Source organism: Dendrobates tinctorius, unplaced genomic scaffold (genome assembly GCF_039654945.1).
Source record: "Dendrobates tinctorius isolate UK_male_01 unplaced genomic scaffold, ASM3965494v1 ptg000051l, whole genome shotgun sequence".
In the NCBI taxonomy this organism is placed as follows: domain Eukaryota; kingdom Metazoa; phylum Chordata; class Amphibia; order Anura; family Dendrobatidae; genus Dendrobates; species Dendrobates tinctorius.
The window spans coordinates 27,718,089-27,737,976 of NW_027361719.1; the positions used below are offsets into that span (position 1 = coordinate 27,718,089).

At 48.7% G+C, this 19,888-nt stretch overlaps 1 protein-coding gene across 1 annotated transcript in view; it reads left to right on the forward strand.

Moving 5' to 3' along the window:
- The window catches only part of GLS2 (glutaminase 2), a 143,986-nt gene that overhangs the window by 100,663 nt on the left and 23,435 nt on the right, over positions 1-19,888 (forward strand). The window contains exon 9 of the mRNA XM_073576914.1: positions 16,692-16,750. Within this exon, the coding sequence (XP_073433015.1) occupies positions 16,692-16,750 (59 nt within the window). The remainder of the gene's footprint in view (positions 1-16,691; positions 16,751-19,888) is intronic.

Genomic DNA, 19,888 nt, shown 5'->3' on the forward strand with positions numbered 1-19,888 from the left:
ATCAAATCGGAGAACACATGATTTATGAAATTTTGGAAGACCGCTGGAGCGTTGGTCAGGCCGAAGGGCATGACCAAATTTTCAAACAACCCTTCAGTAGTGAGAAAAGTGGTCTTCCATTCATCTCCGTCCCGGACTCGGATAAGGTTATACGCTCCCCGTAGGTCTAATTTCGAAAACCACTTGGCTCCGGACAACTGATTGTATAAATCAGGAATAAGTGGAAGGGGATAAGTATTTCTCACAGTTATTTTATTTAACTCACGAAAATCGAGGCATGGGCGCAAACCACTATCTTTTTTTTTTTTTACAAAAAAGAACCCTGCCGCCACAGGAGAAACAGAAGGACGAATATGTCCCTTACGGAGGCTCTCGGAAATATATTCCTTCATCGCAGCCCGTTCCGGACCCGAGAGGTTATACAGGCGGGCTTTGGGCAATTTAGCACCTGGAACCAGGTCAATGGCACAATCAAATGGGCGGTGTGGTGGTAAAACCTCAGCCTCTTTTTCGGAGAAAACGTCAGTATAATCTATCAGGCACTCCGGAATGCCTTCTAGACCCACGGACGACACAGACACAGAAACAAGACATTTGTCAGAGCAATAGGGACCCCATTTAACAATATCCCGAGATTCCCAATTAATCACAGGATTATGCAGCTGTAACCAGGGGAACCCCAACACCAGTCCTGCAGGCAGGTTGTTCATTACAAAACATGAAATACGTTCCTGATGTAAGGAACTCACTTTAAGGAGAAACTCTTCAGTACAAAACACAATGTCATTCTTGACCAGTGGTGTTTTGTCAATAGCAACAAGGTGAATCGGAGTCTCCAACCTAACTGTCCCTAACTTACAACCTGGCCACCAAGTCAGAGTCAATAAAGTTCAATGATGAACCGCAATCCACGAAGGCAGAAGTGGATGTGGAGACACCCCCACAACAAAGTTCCACTTGAAATGACATTTTAGAAAATGCAGAAAAGGGTACCTGAGAGCCTGGGTGACCTCCACGATAATCACCCGGGCTCAGTCGCTTGTTGGTTAGTGGCCGGGAGGGGCAATCCCTTTTCCCATGTCCAGACTCGCCACTGTGAACACAGCATTTTCTCACGTGCCGTTGTCTCCTTTCTTCCTCCTTAAGGTTGATGGTTCCCATCTCCGTGATTTTCAATGAAGAACTGGCTCCCCTTCCTTGGGAGAATAATGATGTCTCCGTTTGTATCACTCCCCTTGCCCGTAACCTGCGATCCATTCGGACGGCCTGTGTCATAGCTTCCTCCAGGGCATCAGGTGGGGGGTGGAGAGCCAAGGCGTCTTTCAGATGCTCAGACAAGCCTCTACGGAACAACCCCCGGAGAGCGGCGTTGTTCCAGCAGACCTCAGCAGCCCAGCGTCTGAACTCTGAGCAAAACCACTCAGCTGAGTGTTTCCCCTGGCAAACATTCATCAGCCTGTCCTCAGCCATAGGCACCCGATCAGGCTCATCATAAATATGCCCCAGGGCCTCAAAAAATGCATCCACAGTCATATGCTCAGGGGCCGTGGTAGGAAGGGAGAAAGCCCAAGCTTGGGGGGCTCCCCTTAACAGAGACATAATGACCCCCACTCTCTGACTTTCATCCCCAGAAGAGTGTGGTCTTAAGGAAAAAAAAAAGCTTACAGCCCTCCTTGAAAACTCTGAAGTCATTTTTATCTCCAGAAAAGGTATCTGGTAACTTCACTGGAGACTCAGGGGAAATTAATGTAACATCCCGAGCCCCCAATGAAAGAACCCCCTGCACAGTGTCAGCGATCAGCTGCTGAGACTGAGCCAGGACTCTTTGTTCTCCAAAGAATTTCTGAGACATCTGCGTCAGATGCTTAACCTGTTCAGAAAGAGTGTGCATAGGATCCATCACACACACAGGTGAATGAGAGCAGAGAAAAAAAAAAAATGGTATGGGTCAGTTATAATGTCAGAGACACCGCACTGCACTTGGTCATAGAGCCAGTGCGCATGTCCTGAGTACAGAAGCAGTGCTAAAAGATACCTGTGGAGCGGGCAGCAGAGGTGACCATGTGTGCTTCAAACTATTAGTGGTAGGGTCCAGTAAGCGCTGGAAGGTAAAGAGGCACGGGACCTGCGGACACTGAAAATGAGTAAGCTTGCACGGGACCTATGGTCATGTGACTGCAAGGGGGCGGGGCTTAGCGTCCTGTATTCAGATAGGACAGGACACCATACAACAACTCAGAGTCAGGCAAAACAGAGGTCACAGCAGTACGGGCAAACGAGGTACAGGAGGGACAAACAGACGGGTAGTCAGACAGAGCCAAAGGTCATACACAAGAGGGCGACGTGGTACCAAGGGGACAAGCAGAGCGAAGTCGGGTCACAAGCAGAGAGTCATACACGAGAGGTAGCGCAGTACAAGAGGGTCAGGCAGAACTCGTAACAGGGACAGAACCAGATCACATCCGAACAAGCAAGCAAGATATCAGGCACAAGGCACACGTATACAAGAGGTCACTTAACTCACCCGAGGGCAGGAATATAACTGACACCGGACCCAGGTCCAGTGAGCACTAAATATCCTCCTGCTGCCTGAGAGAGGCAGCACAATTAACCCATAGTATAACCAGGACGGGTCAAAGCGAAATCCCGTCCTGGATCATGACACCCCTGACCTAGAGGCAGAAGTGGCCCTGATGGCGATGGACGGGGAAGCCCGGGATTCTGTAATGTTGAGGCCCCGGGGGCAGCGAAACACCTTCGTCAGGGTGTTACAGATCTTAGAAAAGACCTATGGGGACCCGACCAATGTGGGGGAATTGAGAACCCGGATGTTTAGTCGCATGCAGAAAGAGGGGGAAACAGTGACCCAGTATATGAATGTTTTGCAGGAACTGTTTTTAGAAATTGAAAGGAAGGATGGAGTCGGCGTGGGGACCGTGGACGTAACATTACGTGACCTGTTAGTGACCGGGTTACGAGACACCCTGACGAGACAGGCTTTGTGAGAGCGGTTGCAAGTGGACCCACATCTGACCTTTTCAGAGATAGGGAAGGAGGCACGTGTTCGGGAACAGGAGCAAGGGGTGACGGTCCCCGTGGGGATGGCTCGGAGTATCGAAGTGTCCGTAAGCGCCCTGGGCGAACCCCACTGGGTACAAGAAGTGAAGCAAGAGATACAGAGTATTAAAGGCGAATTGGCCGAAGCCAAGAAAGCGGCCACAAGGAGTCGGCCAGGGCCGGGTAAAGGAGGCATGAACCATCGCGGCCCTCACCCAAGTTGGCCCCCATGACCATTCGCCTGTTACGATTGTGGAGAATTGGGACACTCCGCCCAAGAGTGACCACGTTCCAGGGGACACCCGTCCCGCTGGCCAAGAAAAGCAGAGGACCCTGAGCCGTGGATACGTCGCCCGGAGCCGGAGCCTACCACACGGGGTGGTGGAAATTGTCATGGGTTATTCAGGATTCTGGACAGATGGTGCAGAGGTTAATAGGGAGAGCCTCTCTTTGGGGCCAGGGAGGGTTTTTATAGCTACAGGTGAGCACCCCTCCCTGTCGTTTATACTCTTAGCTTGAGTTTGCCCGACCCTGTTTCGTTTGAGCTCTCATCTGTCCCTGTGTGCTTGTTTGGTGTATGACTCGGTTTGACTACGGTAAAATGTCCTTTGGCTTGTGATTCTGTACTTATTGCTCCTCCTGTGTATGACCTCTGGCTTTCGTCTTGACCTCCCTGTGATCGCCCCTTCTGTACAGTTGCAGCTATCTCGTGTATGATCTTATGCCTCGTCTGACCCTGCTGATATCTGACTCGGTACCTTATTGCTCCTCCTGTGCATGACCCCTGGCTTGTCTGACTACGGTTGTTTCCTAACTCTCTGTTCCATATCTCGCTGGCCCCGGCGCTGCTGGAGGCCGGTGGTGAAACCCCACCCACCTCCTGACGCGCAGTCGCCTGATCAGAAGGTCCTGCGGGCATTGAGCGCTTCTCTGCCGTTCTTCCCCTCCCGCAGGTCCTAGAGCAGGATTCCCTTCTCTGAAGTCGCGCTCCTACCCGGTAGGATTGTGAGTACTGTACCTTCGTATTATTACTGCTTAATTCAGGTCACTTAGTAAAACCTGTCAGTCACATGTGTAGCTTGGGGAGTGTGACATTATAAACGACCATACCGTTCTTTTCCCTCCTCTCCTCTTGTTTCCCTCTGACCGGACGAGTGTGAGTGTGGGGGCTTTTGTTACAATCATGGATCCTATGCAGGCACTATCTGAGCAAGTTAAACAGCTCTCACAAATGTTCCAAAAAATGAACATGAAACAACGCAGTCTGGCTCACACCCAGCAACAGCTGGTCAATACTGTGCAAGGGGCTATGGCTCCCGAAAGTAGGGATGTGTCACTTACGTCTCCAGAGTCTCCGGTTAAATTACCCGATTACTTTTCCGGAGACAAAAAGGAGTTTAGAGCTTTTCGGGAGGGATGTAAATTATTCTTCTCCCTGAGGCCCCGTTCGTCTGGGGGAGAATTCCTAAAGGTAGGGGTGGGGGCTGTTTTGTCTCAAGGGCCAGCTACTTTGACTAATCTCAGACCCTGTGCATTTTTCGCCAAAAAATTCACTCCGGCGGAGAGAAATTACGATGTGGGGAATAGGGAGCTCCTGGCAATAAAGCTGGCGTTTGAAGAATGGAGGCATTTTTTGGAGGGGGCCGAGGAGTATCCAATTATGGTCAACACTGACCACAAAAATCTGGAGTACATTAAAACAGCAAAAAGATTGACTCCCAGACAGGCCCGGTGGTCTTTTTTTTTTTTTTCTCGGTTTCAGTTCTCTATTACTTTCCGGCCTGGATCTAAGAACGTGAAAGCGGATGCTTTGTCACAAAGTTTTGAACCATTGTCTGCCCCCGAGCCACCGGCATCCATTCTTCAACCCGGGGTGGTTATAGCTGAACTCTCGTCAGAATTGGAGCGGGAGATTGTGGGGGCTCAATCTTCGGCTCCAAGGGCCAAAACGCCTCATAGATTGTACCACAGCATTTACGTTCCGAGCTTTTACGGGAGTTTCATGATTGTTGGGTGCTCACCCAGGTATTGCGGCCACATGTGAGGCAGTAAAAAGAGTGTTTTGGTGGCCATCAATGTCTGTTGAAATTAAGGAGCATGTCACAGCCTGTGGGGTTTGCGCCCGTTCAAAGAGCTCTCATTGCCGGCCGGCCGGGGAATTGGTACCTTTACCAATTCTGAGAAGACCATGGACTCATCTGTCCATGGACTTCATCACCAATCTCCCTCCATCCCGGGGTAACACGGTGTTCTGGGTAGTTGTGGATAGATTTTCGAAGATGGCACATTTCGTACCCATGGCCAAACTACCCTCAGCCGAGGTTCTTTCAAAGCATTTTCTTTCACAAATCATTCGTCTCCATGGCGTACCTACTAATGTTGTATCCGATAGGGGGTCACAATTTATAGCAAAATTTTGGCAAGCTTTTTGTAGGAAGTTGGGGATTTCTCTGTCTTTCTCCTCAGTATATCACCCGGAGACCAATGGACAAACGGAGCGCACCAATCAGTCATTGGAGCAAATCCTCCGGTGTTTGACTTCAACATTGCAAGATGACTGGTGCGACGCATTGCTGTTGGCGGAGTTCGCTTTTAATAACCGAATTAATCAATCCACTGGTAGGTCACCTTTTTTCATTAATCTGGGATTAAACCCTCATTTCGGTGAGTTTTCACGTTTGGATTCAAACTGTCCGGGGGTCGAAGATTCGGTCAGACAGATTAGTGATCTGTGGGCAAAGGTTCGAGCAAGTATTGGGAGGGCACAGGAAAAGTACACACACTTTGCTGATAATAAGAGGGATCCGGGTCAGACCCTACACTGTGGGGATAAGGTATGGCTCTCGACATGAAACATAACTTTAAAACTGCCGTCCGCGAAGTTGGGTCCCAAATTTATTGGGCCCTATGTGATAACGGAAGTGATTAACCCAGTGGCTTATCGCTTGCTCCTTCCGTCCTCTCTGAAATTGCATAACGTTTTTCATAGATCCTTACTCAAACCTGTAGGTTCAGTAAAGGAGGAACCCACACCTTTACCACCCCCGGTATCGGTAGACGGCCATATGGAGTTTGAGGTACAAAACCTTGTGCAGTCTCGATGGGTTCGCGGTTCACTGCAGTATCTCGTCCATTGGAAGGGGTATGGTCCGGAGGATTGATCATAGATACCGGCCAGGTCAGTGCACGCGGATCGTCTGGTCAGGGCGTACCATGCGCGATACCCGGGGAGACCTGGGTGTCCGGAGGCCCCCCGTTGAAGGAGGGGTACTGTCATGGGTTATTCAGGATTCTGGACATATGGTGCAGGGGTTAATAGGGAGAGACTCTCTTTGGGGCCAGGGTGGGTTTTTATAGCTACAGGTGAGCACCCCTCCCTGTCGTTTATACTCCTAGCTTGAGTGTGCCCGACCCTGTTTCGTTTGTGCTCTCTTCTGTCCCTGTGTGCTTGTTTGGTGTATGACTCGGTTTGACTACAGTAAAACGTCCTTTGGCTTGTGATTCTGTACTTATTGCTCCTCCTGTGTATGACCTCTGGCTTTCGTCTTGACCTCCCTGTGATCGCCCCTTCTGTACAGTTACTGCTATCTCGTGTATGATCTTATGCCTCGTCTGACCCTGCTCTGATATCTGACTCGGTACCTTATTGCTCCTCCTGTGCATGACCCCTGGCTTGTCTGACTACGGTTGTTTCCTAACTCTCTGTTCCATATCTCGCTGGCCCCGGCGCTGCTGGAGGCCGGTGGGGAAACCCCGCCCACCTCCTGACGCGCGGTCACCTGATCAGAAGGTCCTGTGGGCATCGAGCGCTTCTCTGCCGCTCCTCCCCTCCCGCAGGTCCTAGAGCAGGATTCCCTTCTCTGAATTCACGCTCCTGCCCGGTAGGATCGTGAGTACTGTACCTCCGTATTATTACTGCTTAATTCAGGTCACTCTGTAAAACCTGTCAGTCACACGTGTAGCTTGGGGAGTGTGACAGAAATCACGAAGACCTGGTCGCACGGTGTCCAGTGGTATGGGCAGAGGTCGAAGGCCGTGCCGTACGATGCCTAGTAGATACGGGATCGCAAGTAACGACCATGCCAGAGACTTATTTTCGGCAGCATTTTCCCAAAGCAGTGAGACCTCAGTAGGGGACCGTGATAAAGTTGGTAGCCGCCAATCAGCTACCAGTTCCTGTCGTCGGAGTAGCCTGGATGCAGATTTCGATAAGCGGCAAATCACTCGGCCACCGGGGAGTGGTCCTGACCCAGGGAGACACAAACAGCAAACATCCGGTTACTCTGGGTATGAACATACTACGAGAGTTCGGCAACCTCCTCCTCAATGAGCCCAGACAAGAGACTCTGAGCCACTGGGGTTCTCGCACGGCTCAAGGGCAGGTCTTCCAGCGGTTGGTTCGGGAGGCGCGAGTGCTCCAGGAGTGCCAGGAGGGTGAGGCGCTGGGCAAAGTCATCGCACCGGCGGCTCCCCCGCTCGTGCTTCCTCCAGGGCAGACAGTGGTGGCCCTGCCGATCCGCGCCCCGATGCCACTGGAGGGCGTGGAGGTGCAGGTGGAACCATGCTACTCAGAGCGCCTGCATCCTGGCACACTGGTAGCCCGCTCCCTGGTCACGGTGCGGGAAGGGACCGTCCTGGTGCGTTATGTCAACCTGGAAGACCAAGATATCGCCTTGAACCCCCGGGCCGAAATGGCCAAACTAGTAAGGCCTTTGGAGGAGATGCTGCCGGACCCTGCGGTCCAGTTGAAGGTGTAGCCCAAAGATCCGTGGGCAGTAACGATACGGACCCTACAGACTGCCGTATCTTCGACCCAGGAGAAAGGTCGAGCCATCCTGGAGAGAATGCGGGACGAACTTTCCGGCCTAGCGCCAGCCCAACTTCTACAGGTAGAGACACTTCTCGGACAATATTACAGTGTCTTCGCCAGTCATGAGGATGACTTTGGATGTACCACGGCCATCACGCATGGGATCCCCACGGCAGGAGCGGCCCCCATCCGGGAGCGATATCGGCAAATTCCACCGCAGCTATACCAGGAAGTGAAACTCTTAGCTCAAATGCTTCGGAAGGGGGTCATACGAGAAAGCCAGAGCCCCTGGGCAACCCCCATTGTACTGGTTCGCAAAAATGATGGTACTCTGCGTTTTTATATGGATTATCGAAAGTTGAACACCTGCACCATCAAGGACTCGCATCCACTGCCCCGCATAGAAGAGTCTCTGTCCGCCTTGGGGAATGCAACGGCTGGTGCCGATGTCGGAGGATGACAGAGCCAAGACGACATTTATCCTTCCCATGGGACTGTTCGAGTTTAATCGGATGCCGTTCGGGCTGGCCAACACCCCAGGATCCTTCCAGCGGTTGATGGAGCGGTGTCTGGGAGACCACAACTTTGAAGCCACGTTGATATACTTGGACGATATCATCATCTATTCCGCCACATTCAACGACCAGCTGTGGCGGTTGGGGCAGGTGCTCGGCCGGCTGCAGAAGTACCTGTTGAAGGTAAATCCCCAGAAATGCCACCTGTTCCGCACCCAGATCGAATATCTGGGGCATACCGTCTCAGCGGAGGGTGTCAGACCCTCCTTGGGAAAGGTTGCTGCCATCCAGGGGTGGCCTACCCCCGAGACGGTGAAAGACGTGCGGGCCTTCCAGGGGTTGGCCGGCTACTACCGTCGGTTCGTGAAGAATTTTCCACACCGAGCCCGAGCCCTGCAGGACCTGCTGAAGGGGACTCCAGCCGGGGCAAATGGACGGAAGGTCCAGTGGCAGCAACCGCAAGAGGATGCGTTTCAAGATCTCAAAGCTGCACTCTCGGAAGCCCCGGTATTTGCGGATTTCTTGCAACCGTTCATCCTGCATACCGACGGGAGCCTCCAGGGACTAGGAGCTGTGTTGTCACAGGTGCAGGTCGGCCGAGAGAAAGTGATCGCCTATGGTAGCCGGTCGCTGCATGACTCCGAACGCAACCCGGACAATTACAGCTCCTTTAAGCTCGAGCTCCTCGCGGTAGTGTGGGCGGTTCGCAGAGTATCTGGCGGGCTCAGAGGTGGTGGTGCGGACTGACAGCAACCCACTAGCCCATTTGGAGAACGCCAAACTGGGGGCCCTGGAGCAGCGGTGGGTGGCTCGGATGGCCAAGTTCAACTACAAGATCATCTATAAAAGAGGGGCTGAAAACGTGCACTCTGACGCACTCTCCAGAATCCGACACACCACCTCAGGGAGGAATCAAGACAACGAATTAGAAGGAGAAGAGACGCCGTTCGCCCTCACCACCGTCGCGCTTACAGCCACCGCGCAAGAAGCGCCTCATCCGGGACCCTTAGGGGGAATGCTGGAACAGCCATGCGACAAGTGGATCCAGCAGCAGCAGGAAGATGGAGAAATTGGACTCCAGCGCCGATGGGTGGCCACCGGCAGATTGCCCTGACAGACTTTGACCCAGGATATGTTGCTGATGTTGCGCCAGTGGGAGAAACTAGTCATCAAAAAGGGACTTTTATATCGGAGAGCCGTGTCACGAACAACGTCTGCTACAGTATGGCAGGTGATCGTGCCCGAAACCCATCTCAGCCAACTGGCTCGGGAAGCCCATGAAAAGGGGGCTCACTTTGGTGCTCAAAAGACTTTGCAATGGTTGCAGCAGATAGTGTACCATCCATGCTTGCACGCTGCTGTGGAAGAAGTTTGCCGAACCTGCCGCCCGTGCAAGCTCGCTAAATCTCCCACACAATGAGGCCCGATGCAGACAATTGTAACATCAGCTCCCCTCGAGCCTCTCACGGTGGACTATCTGACCATAGGTCCTGCCTACCAGGGGTATGAACATTGTCTCGTTATGGTGGATCATTTCACCAAGTTCGCCGTGGTCACCCCCACCCAAGACCAGACAGCGGAGTCGGCCGCCTATGCGATTTGTAAAAACTTTATCCAAGTGTACGGCTGCCCGCAATGAATACATTCGGACCAAGGAGCGTGCTTCCTAGGAAGAGTCATGGAAGAACTACATCATCTCTACGGTATCGATAAGTCTCGGACTACACCATACCACCCGCAGGGAAATGGAGCCTGCGAACGATTCAATCGGACACTAATCCAAATGCTGCGTACCCTGAAGAGTGACCGAAAGGCCCGCTGGCCTGAATACGTCCCTGAGCTGGTGTGGGTATATAATAACCGGGTGCACCGGGTGACTGGTTACACCCCCTACTCATTGCCGTTTGGATGAGAAGGCAAAGGAATCACGGAAGTGGAGTTAAACCCGGTGGAACCCCAACCCTGGACCGGAGTATCCTCGTGGGTCCGAAACCACCGGCATCGGCTGCAGACCCTCCACCGAATCGTCCATACAAAGCTCCAGGATCTAGAACACCCAGGGGGAGCGCTGCCCCCACCAATTGACTTCCAGACTGGGGATCGGGTACTCTACTAGATCAACACCCCCAAAACAAGTTCGAACCACGGTGAGAGGTGAAACCGTACCGAGTGTTGCGCCCCGAGTGTTGTTGTTAAGCCCCGACGGGCCTGTGTACGAAATACAGTCCGAAGGAAACGACGCACCTCTCACTCGCACGGTGCATCAAAATGTGTTGCGTCCCTATGTGTCCACTGATCCCATGCAATCCGAGCCGATCCCCCAGGTCCCCGACCCCCCCGTCAACGGTCTGGGACCTGGATGACGAAGAGGACTTTCCAGCCACATCCGCAGGCCCTCCAAGTAGTGACATCGCAGCAGACCCAGTTAGGCCGCCAGAATCGACCAACCTACCAGCATCCATCACCCCAGAAAGCTCCACCACAGTTGAACTTAGACGCTCCGAGCGGTCAACAGCTGGCAAACCCCCTGAACGCTACGAACAGGACCGGTTCATATGGCGACAAGAACTGTCATCTCCAAACACTAACTCGAGTCTACTAAAGCCCTCGCCTGAGGACTGGCGAGCATACAGAGTGGGGGAGTGTGGGAGAGAGGGTCCCCGCCGAGTGTCCGGGTCGGAACCAAGGGGACTGTCACCTAGGTTCCGGGGGAAACTGTTTCCGGGGGACAGAGTTCAGGGACGGACCGTGAAGACTGACAGGTGGGCTAGAGGAGGAGCCAATATAAAAGGGGCGGGGAACGCTAGTCACAGTGAGTCAGCAGAACGGGACAGAAGGAGCAGGAGACCGTGGGAGCGACTGAGAGCCAGAGTGACTCACCGGAGCCAGGAAGGAGGCCAGAGACAGGAGAGACACTCCCCCTGCACATCAGTGGGACGGCACCGAGATGACCGTCCAAGAACCTCTCCCCCTCATCGACCAGCGGCCGCTGCCGCCTTACTCCAGCCGGCGGCTGCGGCCTGCCCGCGGACACTCACGGCCATTGCCGCCTCGCTCCTGCCCACGGACACTCGCGGCCATTGCCGCCTCACTCCTGCCCGCGGCTGCGGCCTGCCCGCGGGTCCCAGCAGCCATTGCCGCCTCACGTCAGCCCACGGCTGGGGCCTGTCCCCCGCAGCCGCCCCGCTTCTACCCGTGGCCGCGGCTAGTTCAGTGCCGTCTGCGGCCACCACTGTCCCTCTCCAGTCCGCAGCAAGGGCCGGGCCGTTGCTCGCCGCGGGTCCTCCGTTGCAGTCGCTGGCTGCGCAGGTGGCCTGCCAGCCGCCACCCTGCATCACCGCTGCTTCTATCCGGGGGCTCCGGCCCATATGTCCAAGGACTCCTCCAGTGCCTGTTGTGCCCCTGCTTCACCGGAGCTTTGGAACACTCAAAGACTACGAAAGATCTTCAGCGGCTGGGCCCAGCGGCTTCTACGCCGAGGAACCATCATCCAGGATGCCGAGGGACATCGGGACGGTTAAGTGACACTATATAGCTAAGGACCCGTAGTCGGCCATACCGCGGCCCTATAGTGACCGGCTTTGCCAGACGTAGTCATGTTCTTATACTTCCATGTTTGTTTGTATTGAGTCCCTGCGAGGACAATCCCTGGTATTTGTTCGGTTGGTTAGACTACCCCTGCGAAAAGTTACCTATAAACCTACAAGAGTCATTACCAAAAACACAAAACCGTCTCGCGTCTCGTCACTGCATCCTGCGTACCTGCTAGTACCACATCACAGCAACCACACGAGAGCCCTGGGAGAGCGAGTACGGACACCGCAGGAATGGCGCCGGCACGTGAGGTGAGTAAAAGCTTTATTATTTTATGGGGACCAAACATTTTGATCAAGAAGAGTGGACAACCCATTTCAATAAATGTTTAAATGCTTGAACATGGCTAAAATATTGGTTTCCACATGAGAAGTATCCATTATTGACTAATATATTAGCATCAGCTCATGTTGTCAGTGCAACGAGCTGCAGAGTTTAATGACCAATGTCATGATTATTCTGCGGTTTAGAGAACACTGGGTCGTCTGGGATGAAAAATAATGTGCTTTATGATAGGAACATTAATAAAATATAAAAGAAATTATTATTGACCCCTTTAACTCACGCAGGACTAGTGCCCACACTCTGGTGGTCTCTGGTGTGTTGGCGTGCAGCAGGTTTACACGTTGTTATACAGTATTCTTCATGTTTCTTGCACTTTCTGGTTAGGAGCCGTCAGACTTGTATCTGAGCATCTCCATACAAGGAGAAGATGAATGTTCCCATCGATTAGATCATAAGACATGTAATCCTGTCCTTACAGCACCCAGCCTTCAGGACACCAGACATCTCCAGCTCTGCACAATTACACCACAAGGCTTGACAGTAGCCGGTTACCTGCAGTATGTCTCCATTCTAGATACGAAGTAGAACATCACTATTTTTAAGCATTTTTTTTTATTTCATGCATCTGTTACCTTGAAATGCTCAATGCAAAATCTGTAACAGGGCAAGACTGCCACGTGCCAGTTATAATTTGAGGATGTGCCAATATATTGCTTCTTCCTCATTTCCCGCTTAGTGCCATCTATGTAATCGGCAGCTCGGTCGTTCTTTTTGTCATTCCTGTAGTGTAGGTGCCCACAAATGAGAATGTACTGCAACTGAGCTGGCCCACGTAGTTATGCCCCATGCAGGATTTTCCGCTGCCATAGAGATGACAGAGGTCGGGGCTGTCAATCAGAGAAAGGAGTGTGCTGCCGGGAAGTAATGAAGAGGAAAGAATAAGTCCGGGTGTATAAACATGCCCCAATGCATTTTCCGTCTCATTTGCATATAGCTTCTACACTAGATTTCTCATGACAGGCACACCGGATTTCTAAAAAAAAAAATTTTATTGTGAGAGAGGTGTCTACACATTCACAATAGTGATGAGCGCGTATACTCGTTGCTCGGGTGTCCTCCGATTATTTTGGTGTGCTCGGAGATTTAGGCTATGTGCCCACGTAGCGATTTTTAAGCGTTTTTGCCGCGATTTTCGGTGCGAAAACGCTGCAAAAACTCTTAAAAATCGTGTACAGAACGCCCCCCATGCATTCCTATGGCATTCCGCACATGCTGTGCTAATGCTGCGCTTTTTTCTGCAGCGGAATCGCATCGCGGAAAAAATCGCAGCATGGTCATTCTTTTGTGCGGAATCGCAAAGAATTGCCGCGATTCTGCACACATAGGAATGCATGAGAATCGCTTACTTCCTGCATGTGGCTATGCCCACCATGTGGGAAGTTAAGCGTCTCATGTGCGGTTGGTACCCACGGTGTGGAGGAGAAGAGACTGTCCTCCAGGCCCTGGGTACCATACCCCTGTAAAAAAAAAGAATAAAAAATAAAAAATCGGGGTATATTTACCTTCCGATGTCCCGCGCTGCATTCCCGGCCTAGCGTTCCCAGTAATGCCTTGCGGCAAGGCCCTGTAATGACGTAGTCTCGCGTGACTCTAGCGGTCTCGCGAGATCGCTATAGCAACGCGAGACTACGTCATCACAGGTCTCGCAAGGCATTACTGGGAACGCTGAGGCCCGGGATGGCAGCGCGGGACGCCGGAAGGTAAATATACACCGATTTTTTTTATTTTTTTTAGCATTTTAACATCCTATCTTTTACTAATGATGCCGCATAGGCGGCCTCAATAGTAAAAAGCTGCTCACACTTGTCAAACACTATGTTTGACGAGTGTGACCAACCTGTCAATCACTTTCCAAGCGATGCTTCAAATCGCTTGGAAAGTGCTTGAATATCGCACGCGAAAATCGCGGCAAAATCGCAATCATAATCGCGGTAAAATCGCGGTGAAATCGTGCGGAAAAAAACGCGCGATTTCTGGGAAGGAGTCCGGTTTTTAGTGAGCGTTTTAAAACGCTACGTGGGCCCACAGCCTTACGGTAGTTTTTGTCGTCTCAGCTGCATGATTTGCGACTTGTAGACAGGCTGAATACATGTGGGGATTCCCTAACAAACAGACATTCCACACATGTATTCAGCCTGTCGCAAATCATGCAGCTGAGACGACACAAACTAAATCTCCGAGCACGCCAAAATACTCGGCGGACACCCGAGCAATGAGTATACTCGCTCATCACTAATCCATACCCCTATTTCCCAAACTCATAAGGCCAGATTCACATATCTGTATTTCATGGACCACGATGCAATGACCGGCCACAGGTTATCTGACTTGAACTCGACAGCTTCTAACTGCAAAACACACGTGTGAATCCTGTCTAAGGCCACGTTTACATATTCAGTAATTGGTCAGTATTTTAATCAATATTTATAAGCAAAAACCAGGAGTGGAACAACCAGAGGAAAAGAAACACGTCACCACCACTTCTGGATTTATCACCCACTCCTGTTTTTGGCTTACAAATACTGAGGGAAAATACTGAACGTGTGCACAAAGCCGTGTAAAAACCTGGACTAAGCACTATATTAAATATTTCCATGCAGTGTGGATTTAGTGCAATCTGACACTCCAAGTTGTTGAAGGGGATTCCAGGGGAAAGTGGTTGTTGATTTAGAAAATACTTTAATTTATAATTTATTTAGTTACATTTATTTTTTTTTTAGATAGCCAGTTTAGCCATTTAATAGCATCTATTGTGCTACATAATAAGGCCGGCGTCACACTTGCCGTATGAAAAATCGGTCCGATTTTCTCAAACAAGAATCACGGGAGTGTTCACCGTATGGTCATCCGTGTGTAATCCGTTTGCAATGTGATGATGCGATTTCCTCGCATCTATGTATCCGCGTGACATCCGTACGCAATGCGATTTTAACATAAGCTTTTACATACAGCAGTTCCCTGTCATTGACACATTGTTTTAAAACGAAATATTCTTCAAAACACACACACACATATATATATATATATATATATATATATATATATATATATATTATATAGATATACAGATAGATAGATTAAAAGCCAGCAAATAATGTGCCGCGTACAGTGTAATCACAGAGTAATAGGTTAGAATAGAATAGATAGAATAGATATATACACATAGAATAGATGTATGTATATGTATATATATTGCATAGAGAGACAGATAGCAGAATAGCCGGTAATTCTTTTTCCCTATTCTGTAAAATCACTGCAGGAGCAAACAGGATAGGAGAGATGGATTACATACATTAAATCCATATAGAATAGGTAGATATATAGATGTTGGTGACAAATACAACTAGTATAGTGTGTGTGCAAGATACTGGACATGTAATAATCTTTTATTAATTAAATACATGTCCATAATTTTGCACACACACTATACTAATTCTATTTGTCACTGACATCTATATATCTACCTGTTCTGCATGTGTTTACTGTATATAAACCATGTCTTCTATCCTGTCGGCTCCTGCAGTGATTTTACAGAAGCCGGCAAATGAATTACCGGCTATTCTTCTATCGATCTCTCTCTGCAATATAAATACATATATGTGTGCACATATATATATATATATATATATATATATATATATATATATCCTTTTCTAACCTGTCAGTGTGATTTTTCAAAGGACACCGGTGCGTATTTCTCGAAAGCTACACTGATGGTACGTGTGTAATCCGTTTTTTTTCTCGCACCCATAGACTTGCATTGGCGAGTCTCGGCCGATATACGGTGCAAATCGCAGCAGGCTGTGATTTCACTCGCACATATAATACAGGTGAGAAACAAAACGGTGATGGAAGCTGCCACATAGATTAACAGCGGTCAGAGTGCTATGCGATGTTTTACGGCATAGCACTCATCCGTATTCCTCGCTAGTGTGACTTCAGCCTAAATATGATTTCTGCATGGAATTATTCAATCCGTATAAATAATCTGTAAGGTTTTGGTCAAAGCCAGACCTCCAGTGCTTCTGCCATTCAACAACACTGCCAGATATATCATAGAGCAGATTTAAACTGAACCAAGGGAATTTTGACAGCAAAAAACATACTGCTGCATACTGATTGAGACCCCAAGTGCAGATGTGAACACAGTCTTAGATAAAATTAAAAATTTAAGGCAAAACGCCTACATGTGCCCAGTCCCCTCCGTTTTCTACATCTTTCCATTAACAGGGAGGAATCTGTTTCTGTGGAAGAAAATACAAATGAATTCATTATGTACATTACCTGTAGACCGAAGAATAAATAATGTTCTTATTTGTGTCAGGCTACTTTGACAAAATCCACTCAAGCTCTCTCTTTCTGTTCTCAAGGTCATGCAGTTTTTGAAAAGGATGGCAGGAAACGAGTTCATTGGCTTCAGCAATGCAACGTAAGGACAAGTGATGTATCAGTCTGGGCACCAGAGTCAAGTGTGGAGGGCTCGCATGTCCCACTGTAATTATCCTGTCATGACTCTTACAAAAACACATTGCCACATTGCTGTTTTCTTACCTATATATGGTTGTGTGCTTTTGTGTGTTTGTTAGTATGTGTGGATCTATTACGTCTCCTAAAGTGAATGTCCAATTTTTATAGTTTATCCCTACCATGTAAAGTTATCTCCTATCTGAAACTACGTATTATTGGTTCTTGAGAATAGGGCTTTGAAATGCCGCTGCTCCATTCTTTCTTTCTGGGAGTCCAGGAAGTAGTGGATTATAGTGCTCATCTGTCTCTGGTGGGTATGTGATGCTTCAATTATGACCAGCATTTCAGAGTCCTGTTCTTGGGATCAGCGAACCCCACCAATCTGCAAGTTATTGCCTATCCTTTCTCGCTTTTATTCTTTATACCTATTTATTATATGTTAAAATGGGAGTCTGTTAGTAGTATCAAGCCTCCAAAGTCGTCTATATGAGCACGGAGGTCATAGGAAGCTGAATACAATGATACCTTGATATCTGGGATGCGATGTCTTATTCCACTACGAGAGGACAAGAGCTGCTCCAAATGTTAGTGATGAGATGAAGTTCACTTTTGCTGTACTGTGTTAGTTCTGATCTCATTGCAAAGCTGTGTGTTAGTGATGGGTCGTTCACAAATGAACGGAGGCAAAGAGCCAGTTCCCTGCTGTGAACAACGGGAGCCGGCACCCCAGTGAGAGCCACTGAATTCTCTTAATGGATCCTCATTGGGCGTAAAATTCAAGTGTTCAGTGGACAAAACCATGCCCCCCAAAACCAAATCCCGCCCACTTATCAATTTAATTGGCTATCTGCAAGTGGGTGTGGTTTTGGCCTAGATGGGTGAAGTTTTGGCCACGTTAACGTTATCATAATTATGTGTTCACCTAGTGGACTGCCCATCACTACTATGTGTGATTTTGAGAGCAAAGGGTCATCCATTCCACATCACACTGGTAACTCCCCTTTCATTTATAACCAGCTCTGGAGACAGATTCTCATGCAGATCAGTGTCCGGATCATAAATCTTAAGATAATAAGAAAAACGTTGGATTTCTCTGGAATAAGACATCAGATCACAGATATCAGGGTATTATTTTATTCTACTTTCTATGACCTACATGTCCATGTAGACAACTTAGAAGGGCAGAGAATATTTGATGCTTACTAAAAAAAAAGGTGCAGCTCCACGCTGAGGAGTGCTTGGTGCATGGCTTATGATGCAGCAACATAAGCCAAACTTCACCAAAATTTTAAGTGCAAAAAAATGGCCAAAGTAAACCAGCCAAAAGTCTCTAAAGATGCATTAAGTTTATCATCTGTCTCTACATACAGTTGTGGCCAAAAGTATTGACACCCCTGCAATTCTGTCAGATAATACTCAGTTTCTTCCTGAAAATGATTGCAAACACAAATTCTTTGGTAATATTATCTTCATTTAATTTGTCTTAAATGAAAAAACACAAAAGAGAATAAAGCAAAAAGCAAAACATTGATCATTTCACACAAAACTCCAAAAATGGGCCAGACAAAAGTATTGGCACCCTCAGCCTAATACTTGGTTGCACAACCTTTAGCCAAAATAACTGCGACCAACCGCTTCTAGTAACCATCAATGAGTTTCTTACAATGCTCTGCTGGAATTTTAGACCATTCTTCTTTGGCAAACTGCTCCAGGTCCCTGATATTAGAAGGGTGCCTTCTCAAACTGCCATATTTAGATCTCTCCACAGGTGTTCAATGGGATTCAGGTCTGGACTCATTGCTGGCCACCTTAGAAGTCTCCAGTGCTTTCTCTCAAACCATTTTCTAGTGCTTTTTGAAGTGTGTTTTGGGTCATTGTCCTGCTGGAAGACCCATGACCTCTGATAGAGACCCAGCTTTCTCACACTGGGCCCTACATTATGCTGCAAAATTTGTTGGTAGTCTTCAGATTTCATAATGCCATGCACACGGTCAAGCAGTCCAGTGCCAGAGGCAGCAAAGCAACCCCAAAACATCAGGGAACCTCCGCCATGTTTGACTGTAGGGACCGTGTTCTTTTCTTTGAATGCCTCTTTTTTTCTCCTGTAAACTCTATGTTGATGCCTTTGCCCAAAAAGCTCTACTTTTGTCTCATCTGGCCAGAGAACATTCTTCCAAAATGTTTTAGGCTTTTTCAGGTAAGTTTTGGCAAACTCCAGCCTGGCTTTTTTATGTCTCGGCGTAAGAAGTGGGGTCTTCCTGGGTCTCCTACCATACAGTCCCTTTTCATTCAGACGCCGATGGATAGTACGGGTTGACACTGTTATACCCTCGGACTGCAGGGCAGCTTGAACTTGTTTGGATGTTAGTCGAGGTTCTTTATCCAACATCCGCACAATCTTGCATTGAAATCTCTTGTCAATTTTTCTTTTCCGTCCACATCTAGGGAGGTTAGCCACAGTGCCATGGGCTTTAAACTTCTTGATGACACTGCGCACGGTAGACACAGGAACATTCAGGTCTTTGGAGATGGACTTGTAGCCTTGAGATTGCTCATGCTTCCTCACAATCTGGTTTCTCAAGTCCTCAGACAGTTCTTTGGTCTTCTTTCTTTTCTCCATGCTCAATGTGGTACACACAAGGACACAGGACAGAGGTTGAGTCAACTTTAATCCATGTCAACTGGCTGCAAGTGTGATGTAGTTATTGCCAACACCTGTTAGGTGCCACAGGTAAGTTACAGGTGCTGTTAATTACACAAATTAGAGAAGCATCACATGATTTTTCGAACAGTGCCAATACTTTTGTCCACCCTCTTTTTTATGTTTGGTGTGGAATTATATCCAATTTGGCTTTAGGACAATTCTTTTTGTGTTTTTTCATTTAAGACAAATTAAATGAAGATAATAATACCAAAGAATTTGTGTTTGCAATCATTTTCAGGAAGAAACGGAGTATTATCTGACAAAATTGCAGGGGTGTCAATACTTTTGGCCACAATTGTATTAATAATTGTACAGCTCTGTGGAATATGATGTTGCTATGTAAGCAAGTATAGTAAAGAATAAACATAATAACTAGTGATGAGTGAGTATACTTGT